We start from the raw sequence: 25,529 nt of genomic DNA on the forward strand, positions 1-25,529 counted from the left end.
AAATCATCTTTCATCAGGACAATGCATCTGCCAACAAAGGTATTTTGGCAATGGGAAAATTCAGGGATCTGCACTATGAATTGTTGGAACATTATTATTATCATGTGACACCTCCAGGGAGTCCAAAGACTCATCGAGGGAGAGTGGGCCAACAGCATCGAACGATTGATCCCCTTCCAACTACTAACCCTATTCCCCAGATTTGGCTCCCCTCTGACTTCTATCTCTTCCCAAAACTAAAACTCTTCCTCGCTGGTCAGTGTTTTCCTTCGAATCAACAGGCGATTGCAGCTATAGAGGGGTATTATTATTATTAGACATCTCCAGGGAGTCCAAAGACTCATCGAAGGAGAGTGTGCCAACAGCATCGAACGATTTAATTCCTTCCAAACTACTAACCGCACTCAAACTTGCTTAACTTTTTGCGGGAGCCATTAGTAGCAGAGGCTCTACCAATCGGCCAACCTTTTGATCTTACTGAGAACCACTATAGGGACGGAATAATGTCGCTGGATAAATGTATTAGTCTTAAGGGAGATTATATTGAAAAATAAAAATAATTTTGAAATTATAAATTCTTTTTTTCATTGTTAGGCCGAGAACTTTTCAGACCACCCGTGTATAAACCGATTATGTAGTAACATTTAACTATATTTCTTTGTGTGCGTGTGTGTGTGTGCGCTTTCTTATGTAGTTAAATCCCCGCGTAATTGCAACAATGTTGTATAGTGGATTAATCAACAAATAACTTGCTAGATGATACTTTATAAAATTTTAAATTTTCTCTCTCTCTCTCTCTCTCTCACACACAACTCAACTATATATTTAAGCAAAGAATAAGCGATAAAACATGCCTAGCATTTAACTTAACTGCAGGTTTTGGATTTTTTGGCACGAGCAGTCACTGATGAATTTGTTACTGCAACTAATAATTTATAAGAAAACGAAAGCAATAATATGAGAAATCAATATTTCATGTCGAGAAGTGGGTGTGTGGAAGAATATTTCGTTCACCTTATAAAAGTTTAATTCTGAAGCGCTGTATTCATCGAATTTTCTCTTCTCTCGCTCTCTCCGACAAATCTAGGTTAAGAATGTGCTGTCATTACCTTTAACGTCGGCTTAAAAATGTAAGAACTTTGAGTAACCTTTACATCATAAAGAATCGCATAACAAGACTGGAAGAATGCTTCTCTCAGGACATTTCCGAATTGAAATTCGTGAATTTTCAAACGATGTATAAGATTTTTTTTTTAAATAATAATAATGATTAATTTTAAAAAATGTATTTATTTATCCAGTTTGGGACTTGATTTATACAGATTATTTATTCAAATTTAAATTTAAATGTTCATTTGATGGGTTTAGCTGTATTTATTCAGAGTGAAAGCAATGTAATAGACATGCTTACGTGATGAACTTATTTGTAACTTCTTTTTAATTGTATTACAACACCAAACGAACTAAATTATATAAAAAAGTGTGTCTTTTTTATTATTATAAAAAACATGTTTTTGTCCGTTACAATTTGAATTGTTTCACTTATTTTAGCGTGTTGAGTGTAACATATAGTGTTCTCTGAAGATGCTGGTTTGAAATCCAGCGAAATATAAGCCAGTGAATAAAAATATTTTTTTTAATTTAGTTCGCTTGGTGCTGCAATACTTAAAAATAAGTTATGAATAACGTTTAACACCTAAGCTTGTCTATTAGATTGAATATTCTACACGGAGATGATATTGTACACAAAGCGCGAGAGTTTGGCAAGTTGAAACTGAAGTTGACCGTGTGTGATGTTTTACAAGTTGCGTTAATTGATGGTGAAGAAAAGGATATTTATGCCACCGAATTATATAATGAAATACAAATTCTAATGAACACTGAAAATATTGCAGAGAAATGCTTAAATTAAAGCGTCTTTAATTTAAGCATTTCTCTTCGAATATTTGTGACACTTCCAGTTTCAGTAGCAAGTGGTGAACGATCATTTTCAAGACTGAAACTAATAAAAACATATCTAAGATCTAGTATTCCATATGAAAGACTGGTTGGACTGCCAAGTATCTCAATAGAAGGTGATATCTGTGAGAAACTAGAAACAAGTGAAATTTTAAACGAATTTGCTTCCATAAAAATCAAGAATTGCCAGCAAAGGTTGATCGATTGGTAGTGCCTCTGCTACTAATAGCTCACACAAAAAGTTAAGCAAGTTTGAGCGCGATTAGTAGTTGGAAGGGGTTCATTCGTTCGATGCTGTTGGCACACTCTCCCTCGATGAGTCTTTGGACTCCCTGGAGGTGTCACATAACAATAAAATCAAGAAAAGCAAACTTTTAAATGATTCTTGGCATTGCGCATTTTTTTCTAGTTTGTACATCTCTAGTTATAATAGCTCATAGCCAGTAATCGGCAAGTTATGTATCTGTAATTCTAGTCTATGTGTATTTTTGTATGTTTTGCGATTTTTTGCTGTGTTATATTTTTCAAAGTACACAATTTTATATAAAAATATGTGTTGATTTTTTATTTTAACTACATTTAAAAAAAAAAAAAAAGAACAGCCGCTCAATTTAAATTGCATTGGGGCGCCAGAACCCCCTAGAGCCGGCATTGTATACAATAAGCGGTAAACATGAACCATTACATAACTAAAAACCGAATATATAGGAACCGTTATATAAAAATAAAAAACAGAAACACATGGAGCACTGTTACGTTCGCCTAAGGATTACAACCCTTTTAACAAACATCGTGGGGTTTACAGTGTTCCATGTTCTTTGGCCTTGCTTACATAGGACAAACATCTAAGTTTCGAAATTAGACAAAAGGAGCATACTAAGGCAAGTGATATGAGGTCATTAGCTTCTATATACGAGTTGCCCCAGTCCTGAAAATACTTCAAGCGCAAGCTTTGTTTGCTTACACTTGGATAAAAGATTAAACCAAGTATATAATTTCTTAGTATCTATAATTTAGAGCATATTGGAGACGTCAATAACAACAGAGAAAATAGTTCAGGCCAATTCTTCCACACTCGCCACAATATTCGATGGGACAAGAGCTCCATGCCTTACATAGAAGACAACTATATAGCCTCAACATCAAAAAGACTACGATAGTAATCCAGTCACAACAGAAACCAAGGAATGATTTTTTGTGACATTTGGAATCTAATAAGTTGAAAGATCTTCATGAGGCATTCTTCTAACCTGAGCAATTATGATTGCATTAATTTTCTAAAAATTTGGTAGGCGTTATCTTAAAATCAACTCCAACATAGCTCTAATACTTTTTTTTACAACATTAGAGGGCCCCAAATTATGACTTTGGATCTTTTGTCGGTTATAATTTGAATTGTTTCACTTACTCATTACAGCGTGTTAACTAACATATAGTGTACTCTGAAGATGCAGGTTTGAAATCCAGCGAAATATAAGTCAGTGAATAAACATCTTTTTTATAGCTTAGTACATTTAGTGTTGTAATACCGTTAAAAATAAGTTATCAACAGAGTGAATGTAGTCCAGCATCTATTGTAAATTTTCTCCAGAAAACCCAACAGTGGATTCAATTTTGGGGGGAAAGGAGGGGCGACGAAAAAACTGTCGCCTCTCCTTTCCCCCAACAAACTGTTAAGTTTTTGGTTCCCTTAAAAAGCTGAAAGAAACCACTTTATATGTTTCTTCAACAGTGATAAGTTTTAAAGTTGTACTACTTGGAAGAAACAATATGAGGAAACAATTTTCAAAGAAAGGAAGGACGACGAAAAAGGAAGAGGAGAAATATTAGGTGAGTAGGAATTCAACTGTATGCGGATGTTGCTCATGTTTTTACAGAGAAGAGTAGGAGGATAACGGCCGCCATTTCGATGGATCAGCGTCCACGAAGGTAGTTAGAGAAAAGGCAAAAACTGAACATATATTAGAAAGTGATTTGAGAAAGGAGCTATCTGTTAAACAAGCTACATAGGGAAAAGTAGTATGTTGAACAAAAGAAGATAATATGTGTTTTTTTTTCCCCTCATCATCTAATTAAAGCGATCCATGATACATATACAGACAACATGATTGCAGTAAAAGTTCATGGAAGAATCTCTGATTGGGAACCTATAAACAGGGGAGTAAGGCAAGGCTGTAGCCTATCACCTATTCTCTTCTCAATCTATATTAATTCTATAGTAAGGTATTGGAGACTCACAGTACATGGTTATATCCCAATTAACAAACGCACTAATATCGACACAGTACTGTTTGCAGATGATCAGGCTATACTTGCAACCTCTGAAATTGTTCTACAGTACTCTATCCATCATCCTAATCTAACAATAAAAAAAAAAATTAATATGGAAATTTCAAATATTATAAATCAAGTTTTTAAACCTTCGAAGGATAGGAGTGATGTTAGCTTGCTCCACCTTTGCAACGAGTTCCCCGGTGTTGTACCACCTTACCCCAGTCCTGAAAATATTTTCAGGAGCAAACTTTGTTTGCTCACACTTGGATAAAGGATTAATCTAAATTTATTATAGTCTAACCAAGTGAAAAATAAACTTGCAATACTCAGAATAGAGCTTATAAAACATTAGCAAGACCAGTGCTGACTTCTGGAAGTGAGGCATGGACGATCAAAAAAGGAGATGTGAGAAGAATAACTGCAGGAGAAATTAGATTTATGAGGAGAACCGCAGGATACACCTTGTTAGATTATAAAAAAATCATGGAAGAAATGAATGAACAACCAATAATAGAATATATCCATAACTATAAATGGAAATCGAAACAGCACATTGGAAGGATGGACAACAGTAGAATCACCAAACAAATCCTTGAATACAAATCCGTAGGGAAGAGATCAGTTGGAAGACAATATAAAAGTCGGAATGAGTCCGTAACAGACTCAACAGACCTAATACAAGATAGCATGATGATGATGAGAAAGTCATTAACGTTCAGGGGGAAATATGTGAAATTAGATTTCCTAAAGAGCACTTTGATAATGGTGAAGAGATATTTTTCTTCGGCACTACAGCCCCCATGTAGGGCCTTGGCCTCCCATTTTACGGTTTCATAACTCACTACGAGGTGAGGTCGTTACTCTCAACTATGTGTAATTGTCTGTGAATTGTTGTGTTCTTAAGACCGGTTTGCCAGCTTTGCGGGAGAAAAATCCTGATAAACTGGGGAGAAAAACCCTGCAGTCCACGCCCAAGACCTGCTAACTTGGCTATGTCTGAGAAAGATCCTTTGCTCCTTACGTCAGCGACGAGAATCGAACGCAGGACACTCCTTTCCCACGCATATGGATGCGGAGTGAGTAACCACTTGGCTAACCACGCGGACGGTGAAGAAATATGTAGATAAAAAACCAACGATTTCAAGACCGGAAGACAGATTATAACATATATTGGTTTCCATAAATTAAGAAACAAAGAGAAAAATTCGCGATAATTCTGGGGACAAAGAGAAAAAAAAAACATGGAAGTTAGAAACATTATGAAAAAAGTGACTCTGAGTCTTGTTATCGTATGCAAATGTATGGCGCTGTCAGCAGTATATGCAAATGACCACGGCATAAACGCTGGCGTTTTGGAGTATTTTCCATTGCAGGTTTAGAGTGAGATCAAGACATTTCTTGATAGCATAATTCTTGGGTATAGCTACAAGACATCATTTAATTCATGAATTCAGGTGGCGCCATCGTAAGCCTAGAGGTCAGCCAAAGCCATGCGTAGGTAGGCAGATGGTTGCATGTTAGTCGTTCGATGGTTCACAGAATGTTCCACAGTCTGGAACCATCTCTGGCTTTGCTATCAGCTCCATCGAATCGATAGCAAATATATATGAATTATTTGTAGAAGCGATATGGGATTAGCATTAATTTTGGATTGCAAATTTTAAGCGATTCGGGTATCACTGAGACCAGGAAATTAGTCGATATCTAAACTGTTCAGGATTATTTCCGTCTTTCTGTGTGAAAGGTGACAAGGTATGAATTGAGCTGTTTTTAATGTAGTAGGAAGTGATTTATCTTTGTGATCTATACAAGAGTTGGAGGAGAAGACTGATCTCAAGATCTTTATAGCTTAGACGAATAACCAGAAAGGTCGACTGTTAATATAGCAGAAAACAAGTTTTCTGCTTCAGGCTCTTTTCAAGTAGTTATTTATTTATTTATTTTCTTTTGCCAGATGTCACGTGCTGCAGCTTAGAATAGAATTTGTGACTTTACAACCAGATATTCCACGTTTTTATGATGGGCTGCGACTACCTTGGCACATGCTGAAGCACTCTAATGATGATTTTTGTTTAATGTTGCAGAAGTCTTATTCATTTGAATAGAGGTTGTGAAATGAGAAAGAGGAGTTCCGCATTCTGTCATTTCAAAACTGTGATTTGAAACTTCGGTCAGTTGAAGAAAATCGCTGACATACAGAAGGTAGAACAAAAGAAAGAGAGAGAGAGTAGATAAATAAATGAAGCCTTCTAATACCCCAGCATTTGTTACAAAGCTTGAAGATAAAGATCTATCCTTCATCACACCTAATATGCGAACAGGGGAAAAAAAAATCCACTTGAAAAAGAGAAGATGGTTTATAAATTGAAAACTTATTAATAAGCCTTTCTACCAAACCCGTTCAAATGCGAGTTAAGATTTTTCTAAAATTTTCCATGGCAGTTACCCAAAGGTGGACGGTGAGAAATATTCCCAGTCGATCGATATTTGCGAACTCCATACTGGTGAACATTTATTAGCTGAGAGTTTTATCAGGAAGTGAGAAGTTGACTGTTAATGGAATACTCCATAATGGAAAGAATTAAAGAATTGGCATTAATTTAGTACGATAATTTGATTACAAAAAATTTGACGCCTTTCGCAATAATAAGTTGTGTATTGTATGAGCTAATTTCCGGGCTAGGAGATAAATAGCAGTGTAATATGGAAGAAAAAAAAAAAGCGCCACATAAAACGGGAGTCGGTTCTGGAACACAAATGCATAACGTTTTTTTTTTTTTTTTTTTTTTTTGTATTCAGATCGGACAAAGTTCTGATTGCTTCCTTGCATAAAATCACAGAAAGCATTACATATTATACGGTTGGCAAGGGGACATATATCGAGATCGTTGCAGAATCGGAGAAAATGTGAGCCAGATGATTTAATTTTTTCCGTAAGTAATGAAATAGGAGATACAGCGTACTGTATACGAACTGAAAGAAAAGTAAAAACAAAACTTACCAGTAATTGGGCAAAACTGAAATACATGAACATCTTTTGGGCCTTTCAAATTCAGTTTGTATATATGCTTATAATGTTTTGTAACTATATCTGTATTTTGCATTCCAGCTTTATAGTAATATATCTAAACAAACATTTTCTACCATTCTCCCTCCCCCCCCATAAAAATAGATCGTCATTCTTTTTTTTTTTCTTTTTTTTTTTTTTTAATTTCATATAGAGTTCGAAATCCTAATTATGTCTTTTCCCCACAAGTATTTTCTAAAATTTTTCTCTTTTGAATGTTTGCGACTTGAGAGAAAAATAGATAACTTTCCTTCCCCACCCCCTCCCTCCCTCTCTCTCTCCTTCTTGCTAACAACGCTTATAACACTTGGCTTTTATAGTTTGAAGACCGCGCCCGCCTGCTGGGTGGATTGCTGGAAAGATAGCTAAAGGTCAAACTGCATCAAATCTTTCCGTCACTTCTATCATGGGAATTTAGTGGTAGTTTATCAAAGAACAAGGTGTGGTATGTAATTATGGTAGAATATTTAAAGAAGACAGAATCGTGTGGTAAGATTTTAGGTGCATTTCACGTAGCAGTATTGACATTGCAGTTTACCCAGCTACAGTCTAGGTGCTTTATTTTCGATCACTTTTTTGTGTATTCTAAATTTATATTGTTATTGACTTCGCCTATTTCTGAATAAAATGATAATTAATATCGACGTTAAAATTCTCTTCGGTGCAAAATGATTTAGTTGTGATTGCATTATATGGCAAATCAAATACAATTAAACCCTTGATGTAATGAGCAATTTTGGGATAGGGAGAAGAAAGTGTGTTAGATCAAGGGATGAGGGTGATGAAATAAATAAAATCTCATTCATCGGAAAACTACATTTAAAATGTATTCGAAGCATTATCACCTGATCTGCATGAAACAAATGACTAGTGACATGTAACACTTGGTGTCTCACGATGCTGTTATTTGTTTACAAATATGTATAAAAATATGAAAAAAAAATTGAGCTTATATAAATGGGATAACGAAACTTACGTTAAGTGCCTCCATAGCGCAAGTTGGAAGAACAGCAACACATTGAACGTACCATTCCATTTAAAAAATACCTATATTCGATTCTCATGGGTAATTCACGGAGTTTATGCTGTTGCCACCCGAGATAGACTTAAGCCTGATGATAAAAGGCCGACAATAATAATAATAATCGAATACCCTTGATGAAGGGGGGGGGGGGGTTACAGGATATTATAGTAGTACCACATGAACAGTTCATCTTTAGTAACGTCTTATCAATAATTTTCCTCCAGATTAAGTGTTATCTTTCAAGACTAATATTATCATATCTTATATTTGTTTTCTAATACACTTCTTACTGTATCAATCCATCTTGGTCTCCCTTTGAGTCTTTTTTTGTTCGTGCCAACTTGGCAAAGAACACTTGTTTTGCTAATCTTCCCTCTCCCATTCTGTTTAAGTGACCATACCACCTGAGATCAGCTCTGATAACACATTTCTAATAAACAACATCAAGTTCTTTCCTAATATCCTTATTTTTAATGCGATGCCATTTGTTCACTCCCTTAATCTTTCTCAGAACTGTCATATCCGTAGTCTCCATCCAGTCTTTGATTAAGTGTTTTTATTTCTAACCCAGCTCTCTGCTCCATAAGTTACAATTGTTTGAATACTGTCTTGTGTACAGCTAGTTTAGTATTTTGACTAATTTCTCTTATTCCATATAAATTTATTCAGTTGACTTCTTGCGATACCAGCTTTGCTAATTCTCTTAACTATTTCTATATTTAATTTGCCATCTTCACTAAATACTAAAATGTTTTACTTGTTCCGTAGTTTCTTCATTCAGAATGCAGTTGATGTTTCTGCTTATTTTCATTGTCGTCTTTTTATTGCTGATTTTCATACCAAATATATCACAGCAGCTATTCAATATAGTCAGTGAATCATGCAGATTTGTACTGGATTAATTTAGAAGTATAGCATTATTTGCATGAAGTAAAAAGCTGAGAACATCTCTAATATCGATATTAGGTTTAACACCATTTTCCTTCATAGCGTGATCCATACAGATGAGAATAACAATGGAGATAATGTGTGCCCTTATCTCGCATCTAATTTACATCAAACACCCTTGTTGTACCTCCTTCGATTTTAACTGCTGACATAGATTTCAAATATGTAATGTATTGCTCGATATAATGTCCCATTTAAACTTAAATTTAACTACAACTTTTTAAACAGCTTTTCTCTTGGCACACCTTGTCATATGCTTTTTACAGATCTACAAAACTTAAATGCATATTCATGTTATATTCCTAAGATTTCTCAGCTATTTGTGGCCAAGTAGAAAGCTGATCTTGACAACTTCTATCTGGCTCGAATCCAGCTTGTTCTTTTCCAAACCTTCCTTCCACAATTTTTTCTTAGAGCCATTTCTCAAATGCACCGACATAAATCTTACAAGAAACACTCAGTAAAGAAATTCTTCTATAATTCTGACGTTCAGTTATATTTCCCTTTTATAGATGAATACTATGCAAGTTCTACTCTGATCATCTGGAATTTGATCCTCTTACCAGGCCTTCTGAATTATGTCGAACAGCCACTGCAAAAAAAAAAAAAAAAAAAAAAAACCGTTATACCTCCCTATTTGAGCATTTCTGGTCGAATATCTACTCCAACTGCCTTTCTACATCTCAGGTTTTTGGTGGCTTTTTCCACTCAGGTATTGATATGCATTTCTGTGGAGTGTTTCCTACCACAGTGTTGCTACTGCTTGTTTGGCAGTTTTTCAAAGCATTTACTCCAGGCTTCTAGAATACCTTCATCATCAGCTTTCATCAGGCGTATTATAATTACTTAATTATAATAATAATAATATCTTAAGCTTATTCATTGTCTGCACACTCCGTTAGTGATGCATTCCACTACCATCACTCTTACACTAGCTTCTGCCCTTTCCTACTTATCAGGTTCTTCATATTGCATTCTTGCAACCTGTCATATTATTGTCATAATTCAATACTGTGATGACTAACTGCCATTATTGCTGAAGAACATTGTAAAGTAAGGTTGTTGGCCCCTTAAACAGTTTCGTTAACAAAGGGGGGGGGGATGAAGTACTTTGTTCCTTGCTTCATGGCAAGTTTAAGTCATGTTAGTGGCGAACACAAAAATTTTTCTTAGGATGCCTGCACGCTTCATGTGTCAAAGGTTTATGAAAATGACTCCTTTGCATTTGCTGCACGCAAAGAACAGTTAATTAAATTCCACAACGATGTGTTTTTCACGTGGACACCCTTGGCTGTTCCAGAGAACAAGAGGCAGGTGGATTAAAAGAGTAGGAGAAAAAAATTGAAAAGGTAGCTCGGTTGACTTGAAGTGGAACAGTTAATGAGTGCTTAAATCAGCTGCTCACGTTTTCGTAGGTGAACTGTGAATCTCACTTCAGATGACGAATGGAATTAAAGAAAAGGCATAAATCTGACGTCTGTGAGAAATTGGTTGGAATACGTACATCATTGAGGGAGTCATCTTTCAACCAGCTCATCCTCTTCTAGATACTATCAAGAAATTTTAAGACGGATTTAAGATTTGTAAAAGGCTATCAGTTTAGAAGTAATAAGGAAAAGGAAAATACTGGTGAAGCTATTTTCCTCATCACAACTCTCACTCATGAAAGACCTATGGAATTTGTCCACCCTTTGCTGCTATAACAGCGTTCACTCTTCTGTGAAGGCTTTCCACTAGATTTTGGTACCTTGCTGCGCTAATTTCTTCCATTTTTCTAGAAGAGCATTAGTGAAGTCGGTAACTAATGTCAGGCGATTCGCACTGACTCGCAGTCGCTGAAAGGTGTTCGATGGGGTTAAGATAAGAACGCTGTGCAAGCCAGTCAAGTTCTTCAACACTCATTTCATCAAATTTTTCCTGCGCAGAACTCACTATGTGGACACGGGGTCATTGTCGCGTGGATATAGGAAAGAGCCTTCACTGAATTGTTGCCATAAACTTAGAAGCCTACAGAATCGTATAGAACAGTGTTTCCCAAACTCTCTGTACCCGTGTATCCCTTTTAAAATTTTAGTAACACTAACGTTCCCCCTCTCAGATGAAGACAATCTTGGAAAATTTATAATATTTTCTTATAAATTAAATACAAATTATTATACATTAAACACGAATAATTACTTTTTAACATTGAAATATGGTATTTTTAATTTTTAAATACAATTTTAGTTAAACAAACCCAATACATAAAATACACAACATACATAAAACAAACCCAGTAGAAATAAATAATGAAATTTATATTTTCAATAATAATAAAAAAATAATAATAATACGAATGAAATTTAGCAGATAGTTCCGACCGCGTGTTTCGAACTCTTTGAATTTAAACTTTTAATTTAATGTAAACAGTTTGAACCGCGCAAGTTAGAACACAATTGTGCCGTCAACCAGACGCGGCTGTAACGGAAGTTAATCGATTCATGCCAAGACATTTTATTTAAAACATCCTTTAGATTTTTTTAGTTATTGCAGAGTGCAGGTCTGTTCTATAAGTTAATTATAGAACAGAACTGCACTTATCTGCGACAATATGGCAAATACGGTTTTTTAAAAAATTGAAAAATATTTCTAAAAGCAAAAATAAATAAAATAAAAAGTGCCCGTACCCCCCCCCCCCCACCATTAAATTTTCGAAAAACTTTCGAAACGATCTTTCGCATACCCCTAGGAATGAGCGTACCACACTTTGGGAAGCACTGGTATAGAATCTTATTAAAGGCCGCAACGCTGATTCCCCGTCACCGGAACCATAGTTCTGGTGATCGGGAATCATATCCAGATCATGATTCTTCCTCCACCAAACTTCACAGTTTGCACAACACATTCGGACAGGTAGCGTTCTCCTGGTATCTGAAGCCATTCCAGACTCGTCCATCTGATTGTCATGTGGTAAAACGTGATTAATCACTCCAAAGAACGCGTTTCCATTGCTCTAGAGTCCAACAGCGGTGAGCTTTACACCACTCCACCCGACGCTTGTTATTGTGCTTCCTGATGTTAGGCTCGTGTGCAGCTACACGATCTTGGAAATTCATGAACTGCTAGCGTTATTTGCAGAGCCATTTCGGATCTCAGTAACAACGACAGGCAATTTTATGCCCCATATATACTTAAACACTCGGCGTCCCCTCCCCCTCTGTGATTTTATGTGGTTGCGATTGTGCTGTTATTCCTATGCGTTTCTACTTTGCAGTTCATTGGGGAAGCTGCAGCAGGATAGAAATGTCCTGAACTGAGTTGTTGCAAAGGTGTCATCCTATCATAGTTCCGCGTCAACAGTCGATGAGCTCTTCAGTACGGCCCATTTTGCTGTTAATCTTTGTCTATGAAGATTGCCCAACCGTGCGCTTCCTTTTATACTTGTATGAGCTTGTATATAGCAATATTCCCCTACTACGAATGGATGTCCGGATATTATTGATTAGAAATTAATGTGTATAATCTTTTATGAGAATCGAAGTATTATCAAGAAAGTGAAGCTAACTTTCTTGAGAGAAACAACATATAAATGTTCAGTAGGTGGCATAGGAACATTTCAACATTTGGGATAGTTATCAAGGGCTCCAATGGCAATATACTTTAGCAATTATCAAAATTGTCACACTATAAAACGCTTTTAGTTTCGAATATGTCAAGGGCACTGAAAACCTAGCTACACTGTTGGGCGGTAGCACTGAACGTATTGCGGTTCCCTTCATTCTCCTGAAGAATGACAAACAGAACATTAGTCAGGGATTTTTTTTTTAAGTTGGAAATGTTCGAACAATATATGATTTGCCAAATGAAGTTGAGGCGGAGGAATGGAGCGAAGTATCATAAGTGCAACTATATGCAGTATAGGATTTTGTCAGTCAGAGAAGACCATTTATGTATAAGAGAAAGCATGTTGGCGAAAGTACCAAGCTATGAGGACATGGTTTGGGCTTAGTTGGAATTATGGCCAGAGCTAACTAAGACCGATATCAACTAACTTACCTGGAATTAAAATACCTGATAGTTTCTCGCATCTCCTGACATAGTCGTACATTGTAGCACGTAGTGAATGGTCAGAGAGGAAACTGACCACACAATCGCGAGGGATGGACGTCGGATTATAAGATGGAAGTTAATTTTTATTTATTTATTTATTTTTAAATGGGCATCTCTGCAAGATCTGATCAAATGTCCTGGAAATGTCCATAGCAATTACATGTTTATTCAAATCCTGCCATAGCTTGTGTTTAGAGGTTCACGTCTTCACATAAGCAAAACATCAACTATATTAATCAATACTGCAGACTATTACGCTGTAAAGAACATCGTGGGTGATCAGTAGACTGTTGAAGGTCTGTGATGTAGAGTAACGAAACATGCTACAAGCTTTTCCAAATCCACGGATGAGTGTAGATATGTAGCATGCATGAGAAAATGTCCTTTTGGATAATACAGTACTGTCTACTTTGTGGCAGTTTTAGGAACACTCATTCAATGACATGCGCACTGTCATTTCAATGTGTCATACTACAGGTGTTTTTGCGCCATGGCATGAGGAAATGTGGGACTAACTGGAATGTCAGGTGCCAGTCATACCATTGCGTCCATCACTGGTATCCGAACTGGTAGTTATGCTGAAGAAAGATATGTGATTCATATTATCACAATTTTTACTTACCTATTCATGAAGTAGCATCCTGGGTTATAAATCTATATCATATATCAGAATTTTAAAAGTTGACACTGATTAGATATTCAGTTTTGCTCTTGATTCAGTCTTCTCCTTCCTATTTCTCCGATGTTTTAAAATTAGTTATTCGTATATATTTTTTTCCAAGTTTGTGTTTTAAAAGGATCAGAAAGACGTCGAATTTCAGTCTCTCTTATAATATATACAGTGCATTTTGTGTGCTGAGAGCTATATATTTGATTACAAATGTCCGTCTTTTCGTGATAATTTATTATATCGGTGACATATTTACAGTATTCACAAGAGATTTACAGAATGTTTATTCCATCCACTTTTAATATTCATAGAGCTCATCGTGCTCTTCAAATAAGTATGTTCTACCATTTTATTATTATGAGAAGTAAGCAGATGTTCAACGATATTTGTTATGTAAGTGCATGCTTGACGTTCTATTTTCTTGATCGAAAGCAAGCAGTATAGACCTGTAAACAATACAGACTTAGTTGTATTTGCCTCCAAGCAACATTTGTTTAAATGTTGCCCGGATATAAGGAAATTATTCCGTCGCTGATTTAACTTTTTTAACATATGAGATCACTTCTATATCTAACCCAAAGCCTGACAACAGAATAATTCCCCTTTCTCTTCACAAATTGCACACCTACTATAGACAGAAGTTGCAAGTATTCTTTCTTCGAGAAACTCGAGTGTTTCTTTCCATAATATCCTCTGTTAAAAAAGCCTAGTTACATATTCATGAAGTAGCATTCTGGGTTATAAATCTATATCATATATATATATATCAGACTGCAAACACTGATTAGATATTCTGGTTTCCTATTCTAGTAGGCGCCCCCCACACACACCCACGCGTTGTTGGATTTCGCGTGTCGTTATTTTTCTATTTGTCTCATACTCTTCAATATAAAAAAAAAATACTGAATGAAAGAACATCGGAAGATGCCAATTACCTGGTAAACGGATTTCTGCCTTTTCCGATGTGTGTAACTGAACAGAAAAGATTTGGGACTGTGTGAATGCCCTTTCACATCAACACTGCTACAAAACAGCAAAACAAAAAAGTAATTGCCGTATCTCTACACGAAATAATTGCAGACAAATCATAAAAAGGTCCATTTCGTGATAACATTATGTACGACGACATCATATTATCACGATTGAACCTGGCGCTATTTATGGCATACTTTGGTTTTGCCTATTTTTGCCATTATCCGTTTGAAATTATTATAATCATTCGAATTGTTTTGCCAATAAATCAGTTCAATTATAGCGAAACAAATCTGCCATCAAACAGCTTTGAACCTAGGTCTAGTTTAAGAACGAAAACCACTGTCCCTACTATCATAACAATGAACTTTGTTTATGGCATACATAAAGTACAGTAGTTCAGCTTGTAATGACAAAGTTTAAATAGAGATCTTAAATAAATACCAAATCGATAAATACTATCAAATCAGGGAAGAATCACTATTATCATTCGAATCGTTTTGCCAATCAAAACGGTGCAGTTATTAGCGAGCGAAGGAAACTATCATTCAACTGTATACTGAAGCTATCGCTTGCTGATTTTATTTTATTTTATTTTTATTTTATTATTATTATTTTTCTTCCTTTGGTTTCACTCGGTAGTGATGATTCCTTTTGGTTGGAAAGATCTAGGTTCTCATCGCTTCTAAGATGCGAAAAATATCTATAAGTTTTTCAACTCAAGGCGCTTTAGCCAGTTTCATAGGGAGAGATGGCAAAGTCCTAGTTGCTTCAAATGTAATTCCAAACAATGTCCAAGATCAATCGTAAATTGGACACTTCGAGATTGGAACACCAAGTGACACATTTGATAAATCCTTAAAAAATTTAAATTAAATTAAAACTAATTTAAAAGAAAAAATTAAAAATTAAATTGGAATATGGTAATCGGGAAAAATGACTTTTTGCCCTAAACGCTTTGTAGTGTGTTAAAATACAAAATTACTAATAATTTACGACTGTATAAATATAAGCATTTAAATTTGCTTAAATACTAAAATCTTGTGCCTAACGCAGTGTTTTCAAACTGTGGGCGCGCTCCCAACCAGACGGGGGTGGGAAGCGAGATCCTTTCTGGGGAGTACGAAAGAATGGTTAGTATCATTTTTTATTAGATATTTTTATTCTCATCAATATATGAAGTTAGAAATTTAAAAGTTGTAAGATTTAAATGAAATCTCTCTCTGTGCTATTTTACTTTTAATTTGGTGTGAAGTATAATAGTGTACTATCAAAAACTGTAAGATGTCGCCGAATTGAAGCCTTTGGCTCTTCATATAATTAGTAATTTGTAAGAGCTTAGTTTTACTAGATACATGCTAAGAAAACTATAGGTCAATGTTGCTTTATGAAAAAGTGGGGTCATTACTGGAATAAAATGCATGTTAAGAAAACCATAGTTCAGTATCGTTTTATGAAAAATGTAAGGACACAAGAATTTTATTTCATTTATTAATTTATTGTTAACTGTAATTAAAAACTAACTACGGTGAGCACAATTCTTTCAATTTCAAAATAAGTTGCATAAAAATACGATATCTTCAATAATTTTATCATAATAAAATATCGAAATAACTCTTTCTGGGAGAATCTAATGTTCTCTATTTGTTTTAGAGGACTCATTAAAACAGCGATTAATATGCTATTTCGTTACCCTTTACTACATAAAGCCGAAAAAAAGACGCAATATCGTATATCACACTTGACAGTAAGTAGGAGTTGTCTTAGTCAGCTGTTATATTTAGCACCGCTCTTCCCGCCTTAACTTGTGTGACTATTTTTTTCCTTCTTTTTTTTTTTCTTGCAGGCTTTACTGGCAGAGGTACGACGTCTTAAGGACCAGATTACAGATGTCGCTTCGCTTTCGTCCGGTGTTCTCGCTTATTTGAACTCTACGTCCGAGGCTGCTTCTTTAGGTCTCCGAGGCGAGGTTCGCGGTTTGAACGAGCGGTACTCAAAGTAAGTTTTCACGGTTCTAAGCGGTTGCTTTAAACTATGTTCTTGCCATTGTGACGCTGCAAACTAATGCTAATTATTTCATTATGATATTTAGCATTGGTCTATGAATTGAAAATTAATATGCTATTTATTGTGAAGCTCTTTTTTTTTTCCCTTCCTTGTTTTTCGTGTACTAGCCAGCCCACTTCTTTACTTTGTGCTTCTGGTATTAATATCGTAACGCAAAACCATGCCCATAAAAGGCATCTCTTGTATATATATGTCAAAAGACAGGTAACGTACAGATCGGGCACACTTTAGGATTTCTTCAATAAGTTTTATAACCTCTTATACTAGAGATGAAATTTTCTTATTTTTTAAAGTCCATGTCCACAGTTTGTGTGATTCGAAATCCACTTCCTATACGGAAATAAAAAGGCGTTAGCTGATTTATATATATATATATATATATATATATAACACTGTATGCCTTTCGAAAGAAAGTTATATTGTAAAAGATGCTTTCCGGTACAATATTTTCTTAGAAACATAAACTACCGTCAAAGTTGTCTTGCAGTTGCTAGATTAAGATTTTTTTTTTTTTTTTTTTTTTTTTTTTTGGTGTTAAGTTACTCACCCCAGCTGGAATATGAGATTTTGGTACTATTAAGCTTATGGTATTTTATTTTACTTATTTAGCTATTTAAAAAAAATTAAAAAAATATAAAAATGAATAGATATAATTCCCACCCCCCAACTATCTTCAATCTAACTCGGCGCGAACCTGTACTTCCAGTCTTTGGACGTTCTGGGTATGGAACTGTGTTCGCATGTTGAATGTTAATACAAAAAGTAGATGCAGTATTCGTTTCTTGTGTTATTTTGTACATAATCGATTCTCTTTAAAGACGATTTATTAAAAGAGAAAAAAAATTAATGAGCTTAGTGAGTTTCGCTTTAAAACACGGTGTAGATGTATTTCACATAGTACTGTGCATGCGTGTCTCTATCTCTCAAGTATATAGAGAGATAAATGTAAAAGTTTCGTTTTTGTTTGTTGACAAGTAACATCAATGTGATGTTATTTTATGACATTCCCCAGAGCCGGCGCTAGGGTCTTTGCCGCCCGCATGCAATTTCTATTTAAGCCCCCTTGCAACTATCCGGGAGTGTGTGGTTCTTTTACGTCGATAATAAAAATTTAAATTATTTGAAATTTCTTAAATAAATTTTGACAGAACAGCCACACGTTGGTTCGCTAAATGTAACGAAGGGTGTTGACTAGGCAGGATAATCGTTAAAAACCCGTATATTCAAAAAATTCTCAAAAATTAAAGCAAATTTTGATAAAGCCACTTCACTTTAATCGTTGAATATAATGAAACAGGGATTATAGCCTTCTCACCGACCCGAATCGCTAACAAAATTAAAATGAATTTGAATTAAAATTAAAATTTATTTGAACTAAAGTTTAAAAAAAGTCTTGCATTTTACAAGTTACTAAATTCTTAGTAACTAGTAATTTTTTTAAAATAATTTTTATAAGTGGAAACTCAAGATAGAAGAGAAAATAAAAATTCAGAAATAATTAGAACATTTAATATAAGTATTCAAAAAATAACATCTTTACAGAATAACAGAAAATAAATTAAATTACATAAATATACTTGAAATTTTTTTATTAAAATTTTAAGGTTTTTGATTTCATATTCAGAAAATTAGAAATAATGGTCTTAACGTCTAATTCCGCACATATATCATTTTCAATAGCTATTAACGCCAAACTAACAAGCCTTTTTTGTGACATACTTGTTCTTAAGTAAGTTTTAATCAATTTCAACTTGGAAAAGGCTTGCTATTTATCGGAAAGATAAATTATTAGACACAATAAAATTAAGAATATCGAAAGGGCTTTTGAATATTTAAATTATCATTCCGAAAAATATCCCAGAAAGCACATAACTCGTCATATAGTTCTATTGCATTTACGTCTTTATTGTCGCAGTCCTTCAAGAGATTCTCTAAATCGTCACAATTTTTTCGTAAATCTTCGTTATTAATTTGTAGTAATCTATACAAGAAATTGAAATTATCATAATATGTTTTTAGTTGTTCAAAACGTTCTATTAACGAACACATTGCAACGTCTAGAAGTGTATAAAACACATCCACTCTAAATTTATCTTCTGGCGATTGTGGCGTTTCGTCATGATGCTTTGTAATAAAATTGTCGTGTCTTCTTTCGTCGTCGAACTTCCGTACCAGTTTTAAATTCTTGTTCTCCATCCACCTCTTCACTCAGTTATTTTGCCGTTTTTAGAACTTCTTTAAAATTTGTATCTGATCGATACTCTTGTAAGAATATTTTTAAGTTTTCGATAGATTCTAAAGCAAGTGTAATGTTCATATTTTTGTCTTGAAGCATTTTACTCACAAGGTTTATTCTGTTAAGTAAATCATGCCAACTTAGAGACGACCAAATAAATTTGTAGTCCTTTATTTTAGCACATAATGTTTGTGCTTCATGCTGAGTTTCTTTATTAACATTTTCATTATTTAAAATTTCAAGAAGTGCATCATAAATTTCTCCTAACTGATATCGTAGAGGGCGGATTGCATTAATTTTACTTTCCCATCGCGTTTCTGATGGCTGTTTCAATGTTAATTTTTTTTACGAACTTGAAAAGGATTGCCCAACGTTTGTAAGAGAATGAAAAGAAATTGTATATTTCTTGAATAATTGCAAAGAAACTAATTGTATCTGCATTCACTTTAACTCTCATGTGCTGCTCATACTCTAAATTTAATCATCGTTAATGATTAAATTTAGAGTATGAGCAGCACATGGCACGTAAAAAGCTAGAGGATTTTTGTTCAAAAGCAAATTTTGGAGCCCATATTTTTTCCCTTTCATATTTGCCCCATTGTCATACCCTTGACCTCGCACGTCTTCAATGGGAATGTTCCATTTTTCCAGTTGTTCCATTATTGTTGCACATAAACTATCTCCTGTGGAATCTGATATATCTGCAAAACCTAAAACGTTTTCCCTGATCTTGACAATTCCATTGTCACAGGAAACAAAGCGAATAATAATGGTCATTTGTTCTATTTTACTTGCATCAGGTGTGCAGTCTAAAATTATGGATAATAAAATTGTATATCCCTGATTGCGTTACTTAAAGTTTCCAATATTTTATTTTGACTTTCTTTACTCAAATAGTGTATCCTATTGTTTCGTTGTAGGGCCCTTTCAACCTGATTTTCCATAACGGGATCAAACATAGCAAACAGTCCGACTAATTTTAAAAAATTGCCGTTATTCCTTTCATATAATTTATCAGATGATCCGCGAAAATCTAAATTTCGGCTACCAAGGAATTTTATAATTTCAATCAAGCGTTCTAAAACACTCGTCCAATGTTTCTTTTCCATTTCATACATGCGTTGAGTCTGGCAATCAATAGTAGTTTATTTTTATTTTTATTTTTTAATTTTTATCAAGTTCCTTCCATTTTAAGAAATTTTTCATGTGAGTTAAACTAGTCTCATGTCTATGTAAAGTTGTACTTACATTTCTCCAATCGTTATAACCTTCTACAAGACTCAGTAGGTGCGACAAGTTTGCAACAAAAGCAAAAAACAGAATTTAAAGTTTCGGAATAAATGAGCCATGTTCTTGGCACGAGCTCCCGTTTTCCATTTTTCTATTATAATACGTGTCGCCAAATTTACGACCATATGTATCTCTGGGATATAATATATTTTTCTTTTGAACAGACCCCATTTCAATTAAAACAACTCGGAATTTTTCATCAATATTTCCCCATTCACCTGGATCTTCTAAATTTACAGAGACTAACAATGTGTTAGTTTCGTGGTCAGCCACAACTAAATCTTGTTGTAGTTGACTAAATCCTAACTATTTTTCAATTAAAATTGTTCAATTATCTTGTTCAATAGTTGCAATAGTACTTTCATGCAAACTGGATGATGTGCACGGTTATTCAACTCTGATTTCTGATGTATCTAGTTGGTTACAATCTGCATCAGAATATTTTAATATTTTAACAAATTTATTAAGAGCCCCAGTTTGTTTCTTAATATCTGCTTCTTTCGCAGCATGACGCTTACGATTTTGTGCACCGAATAACTTTTTTTTTTTTTAATTTTTGATTCCATTTCTGTTTTATACCCACAAGAAATTATTACACAACACGACACAGAGACGAAATAGTAGTCGGTACTGCGCTATTGTCAGTAGCCTACTGAGATGCGTACCATACGACTGGTTGACTAGAAACAAATGTTTTGTACGAAAATTCGTTTCTGCGCATAAAAACCGTTCACCGTTTCACTGCAGTAGACGCAACATTTGCAGGCAGGCATTTAGCCTGCTCTAGCTGCAAAATTGTAAACAGCCGGCTGATCAAAGAGGCAGCAATATACTTCTTTTTTTATTATTATTATTATTATTCGGTGTATCCGGCCTTATTTATTTTAATATTGATCATTCTAAGAATTTTTTGTTTTTATGATAAAAATTTTATTTCTTAAAAATTAACTTATGAACCGTTCCCTGGCGACGGTGCCCCCATCGTAATGGCGCCCGCATGCTCTTCATGCCCGCTTCCGTCGGCCCTGACAGTCCCAACCATTAGTTATGAACTTAGTACATTATTACTGTGCGGATAGGCTGTGAATTAGATAATGTACGGTTATGCAGACACAAAATATGGTACTCTTTCAAGCTGCATTAAGACTCCCACTGATCAGCGGTGTCTTACTCCAGGCAATGAGCATCTGGAATAATTCCACGTGGCAGCAATACGTTTGTTTGTGCAGAGTAACGAGTGCAAGTTTCTTCTGAAAGATGATGATAACAACAGTGTATTACATCCCCTGCCTTGCAAAGGCCTCTCCCAAAATTTCTCAACTCCACTCCTCCCTCACGATCCATTCTCATCCAGTTGTTTCCTGCTGTTCATATACTCGTATGTGTGTGCTATGAAACTTCATTATCAGAGTTTTGGTTCTCTTTGGCTAGCAGGCGGTCATAAACGGAGCAATCCTTTCCTTGCGGAGTTTGGATTTTTTTTTTTTTTTCAGTTCTGAGATTTAATATAGTGGAGAGGTTTTTTTTTTTTTTTTTCCCTTCTGTGTTTTGATTTTCTTCATGTACAGTGATGATTTTCGTCACTGGTTTGTTCTAGATTGGGATATCTCTTCCTGTGTCATTGAAAAACGGACAGCGTTTCCTAATGTGACCTTCCTCGTGGCAGAAGAAGCATTGTGAGACAAGTAAGAAAGCGTATATGATTCCATTTAGGTTCAATGTTGATTATCTTTGGCAGGTTATGTAGTGCCTATTTTCAGAAGCTTTTTGATATGGACGAAATCGGGCGTTGTTGTTGTGTCCCTTTTTCATTAATTATTTTGTTAATTATGCGCTCTACGTTATGTTCGCCCTATGGTGTCACGCGGTACTATCTAAGTACAAAAGAATTGCCTCGGGGTTGAGCCAAATCCAAATGCAACAAAGCTTCTGAGGTTCTTCTTCTCTTAAGGTCCTAAGACATTTATTTGTTAACGCTGTGCCACTTAGGACAATTAGTTTAAAGGTGGAAATCTTAAACAAGAAGAGGATACTCAGATATACCTCGATGACTAACAACTTTGCAATCGTGACCATAAATTCACTACTTAAATCTCCCGCCTAGGTTCCTATATTTAACTATATTTCAACTAAATTCATATATAGGATTGACATTTGTGCTGCTCCAAACTATATCACACATAAATTCTTCAAATTCCTCTCTAATAAAATCTAGTTATTATATACATATATACATTAGCTCCTTATAGACACACATCCTTATAACACTCTTAAATTTACACTCATTTCCTTTCAAATTTTATAATATGCTACAGTCCTATTCTATCTCTGTTTAAGTCATCAGATCTTGAATTACATATCATTCATTCACATTAATTAACAAGAAAATTTCACGATACCGTTTTACAGAGGGTTCCTGCGCTTGTTCCTTTCTTTACTCGTCTCTGGATCCTCGAAATGATTTCTTCTTGCTGGGGAAAGTATCTGGGATTTCTCGATCATGTGTAGGCCTACTCGTTTCCAGTAGGTCATGCCCTTTTTTCAGGGAGATATTTGGGGTAAAGTAACTCCTTCGACGTGAATCATTCTACATAGACTCTGAGCTTTTCCGCAGATTACCTTGTCTTTTCCGGAATAATGTTATTCTCTTGGGTTTGCGATACATCCAGAAGAGTCTTTTCTTGGCGAAGACCATTCCATTTTCTCGAAAAATGACGTTACTAATATGGTTACTGAAGCACTAATTAGGACAAATACTGCACGGTATTTTAAAATCCCGATGCGGTATTTGTGTGCGAGAGCTGTGTTTTCTGAGTAGATAGAACATTTCATTTAGTTAATCTATTAACGCTAATAGTTTAGTGTTACGTAACGCTAATCTATTAGCGTTACGTAATTCAGTCGGTTTCGACGATGCCCTTCGGTTGGAAAGACCTGGGTTTTAAACCCGTCTAGAACCTGTAAACAACTTTTCAAGTGAATGTGGGTTGTTAGCCGGTCTCATACGACGGTAACAAGGTTTTTTCTCCCGTAAACTCGGGTTTTTCAGCGCATGCAGGCAAACACACGCAATTTACATACAGAACATTGGCCTAGGAACTAACCACCTTATCCTGGAATCATGGTTTCGAATCCTAAGGATACTTTTGGACGGTTATGGGCGCTTAAGGGTCCGTTAAGAACCGTAGAAGAAAATACGTTAGTATATGAGATAAAATTGATAGCTTTTTCTGTCCCTTTCCTTCCGAGTACTAAGTGGTAGGGTTTTTCGTTTTTCTGCTCCAGTTGTAGTGGACTGGACTGCCCATTTGCATAGTAGGTAATCCTTCTCAAGCAATAGCCGCAGGTAAGAAGTCTAGGGGTAGGCAAGCGTAAGAAATGAGAAGGAACTATGACGTTCAAATTAAAGCTAACCTAGCAGAAAAAGGAAACTGTCATATATCACAACACGCACACGCGTTATGAGTGACTGGCTCTTTATTTTATTTATTTATTTTTTTTAAATAGCAATCTTATGTACGAAAAATCAATGGGCATCAATTTACAGAATTTCTCTGCAAAACCAGTATCAATGCAAAGAGTTTACGTTGATACTGGTTTTGCTAGGTTTAACAAGTACACAATGGAAGAAAAATCATAAGCAATTTTACGATCGGTGTTGATTTTTTGATCCGCATCTAGTCTATTTACATAGGCAGGATTTTATTATTATTTTATTTATTTATTTTATGTGCATGAAAAGTGGATTGCGATTCTGTTTGGCCTGCTCAGCCACGAATCATCCCTTTCATTCCAATGTTGGTGGAAAAGGTCAAGAGTGTTGTTCTCACTGTGATGATCACAATGATGCTCGTGGAAGCTTTTGTGTGAAGACTTTAAGAAGGGCGTCTGTCACCGTTATCGGTGAACATGTCATGCTGCCTGTTCTAATGTGTCTTGAAGATAAAAGTTATATATGGCCGAGGCACCATCTTCCTCCTGTTAAAGCTACAGCTTCTCGTAACGAACTGATCAATTCGCTATTACGGAGCACTCCATGTAGATATTCAGAAGAGTCATTTCTCAGACAAATCCGGATTAAATTTATGTGCTATAGTTGAACTGAGTTGGGTTGATTAGATATCAAGAAAGCCATAACGCTAACTAACATCATGCTTCCTAATTGTGGGATTTAAAAAAAAAAAAGTTAAATCTGTTATTCACCCTCCTGTTTGTCTCAGTAGTCATTAGGGATACAGTCGGAATTAATTTTTGAGGGAGTGCAAAAGCAACAATATCTGGGAATTAATCAAGACTAGAGGAGGAGTACTGGACTTCTGGGTTTTTATTTATTTTTTTTTTTAATTTTATTACTGGTGTTTTATCATTAGAATTTTTGATGTGAAAATTGCTAAGAATTCGAACTGTGCAAGGATGCTGAAGCATCATCTCCCTCCTGTTCGAATAGGCTCTTTGTCATAAGCATAAATTTCTCCAACCAATTCTGTATTTTCACCTTGGTAACGTACAATCAATATATACTTTCTTTAGTTTTAATGGGGACGAAAAACCGCCTAACAAAAAAAAATTCTGAAGCTGCATTTTGTGTGTGTGTGTGTGTGTGTGTATATATATAACATCTCTAGACTAATCATTTTCAAATACTTATTGTACAATCTTTCTCTCCCCCTTTTGTTATTTAACATATTTTTCATAATGTAAAAATTCAGTTGCTCTGACCAACCACCGTCATAGTATGCACTTTCTGGAGAAAGCTAGAAAGTTTTAAAATAAAATGAGAATGAAAGAATGAAAGAATGAAAAAAAAAAAAAAATCAGCTAAAGCCTTTTTATTCCCCGTATACGGGGAGTAGGCGAGGCCATTTAGCCCTATCTAACTATTGGAGACTGAGTGGGCAGTTCAATCTCCACTGGTACCAATCAGAGACAGATG

The 25,529-nt window shown here is 35.2% G+C and overlaps 1 protein-coding gene across 1 annotated transcript in view; it reads left to right on the top strand.

Annotated features, from left to right (window-relative positions):
• LOC150102416 (muscle-specific protein 300 kDa-like) overlaps window positions 1-25,529 on the top strand; it is a 1,203,500-nt gene that overhangs the window by 1,052,659 nt on the left and 125,312 nt on the right. The window contains exon 71 of the mRNA XM_090399574.1: window positions 16,850-17,001. Coding sequence (XP_090255700.1) covers window positions 16,850-17,001 — 152 coding nt within the window. The remainder of the gene's footprint in view (window positions 1-16,849; window positions 17,002-25,529) is intronic.

The sequence above is a fragment of the Typopeltis vanoorti genome, chromosome 10 (genome assembly GCF_054136105.1).
Source record: "Typopeltis vanoorti isolate ZY-2024b chromosome 10, IOZ_Tvanoo_1.0, whole genome shotgun sequence".
Lineage (NCBI taxonomy): Eukaryota > Metazoa > Arthropoda > Arachnida > Uropygi > Thelyphonidae > Typopeltis > Typopeltis vanoorti.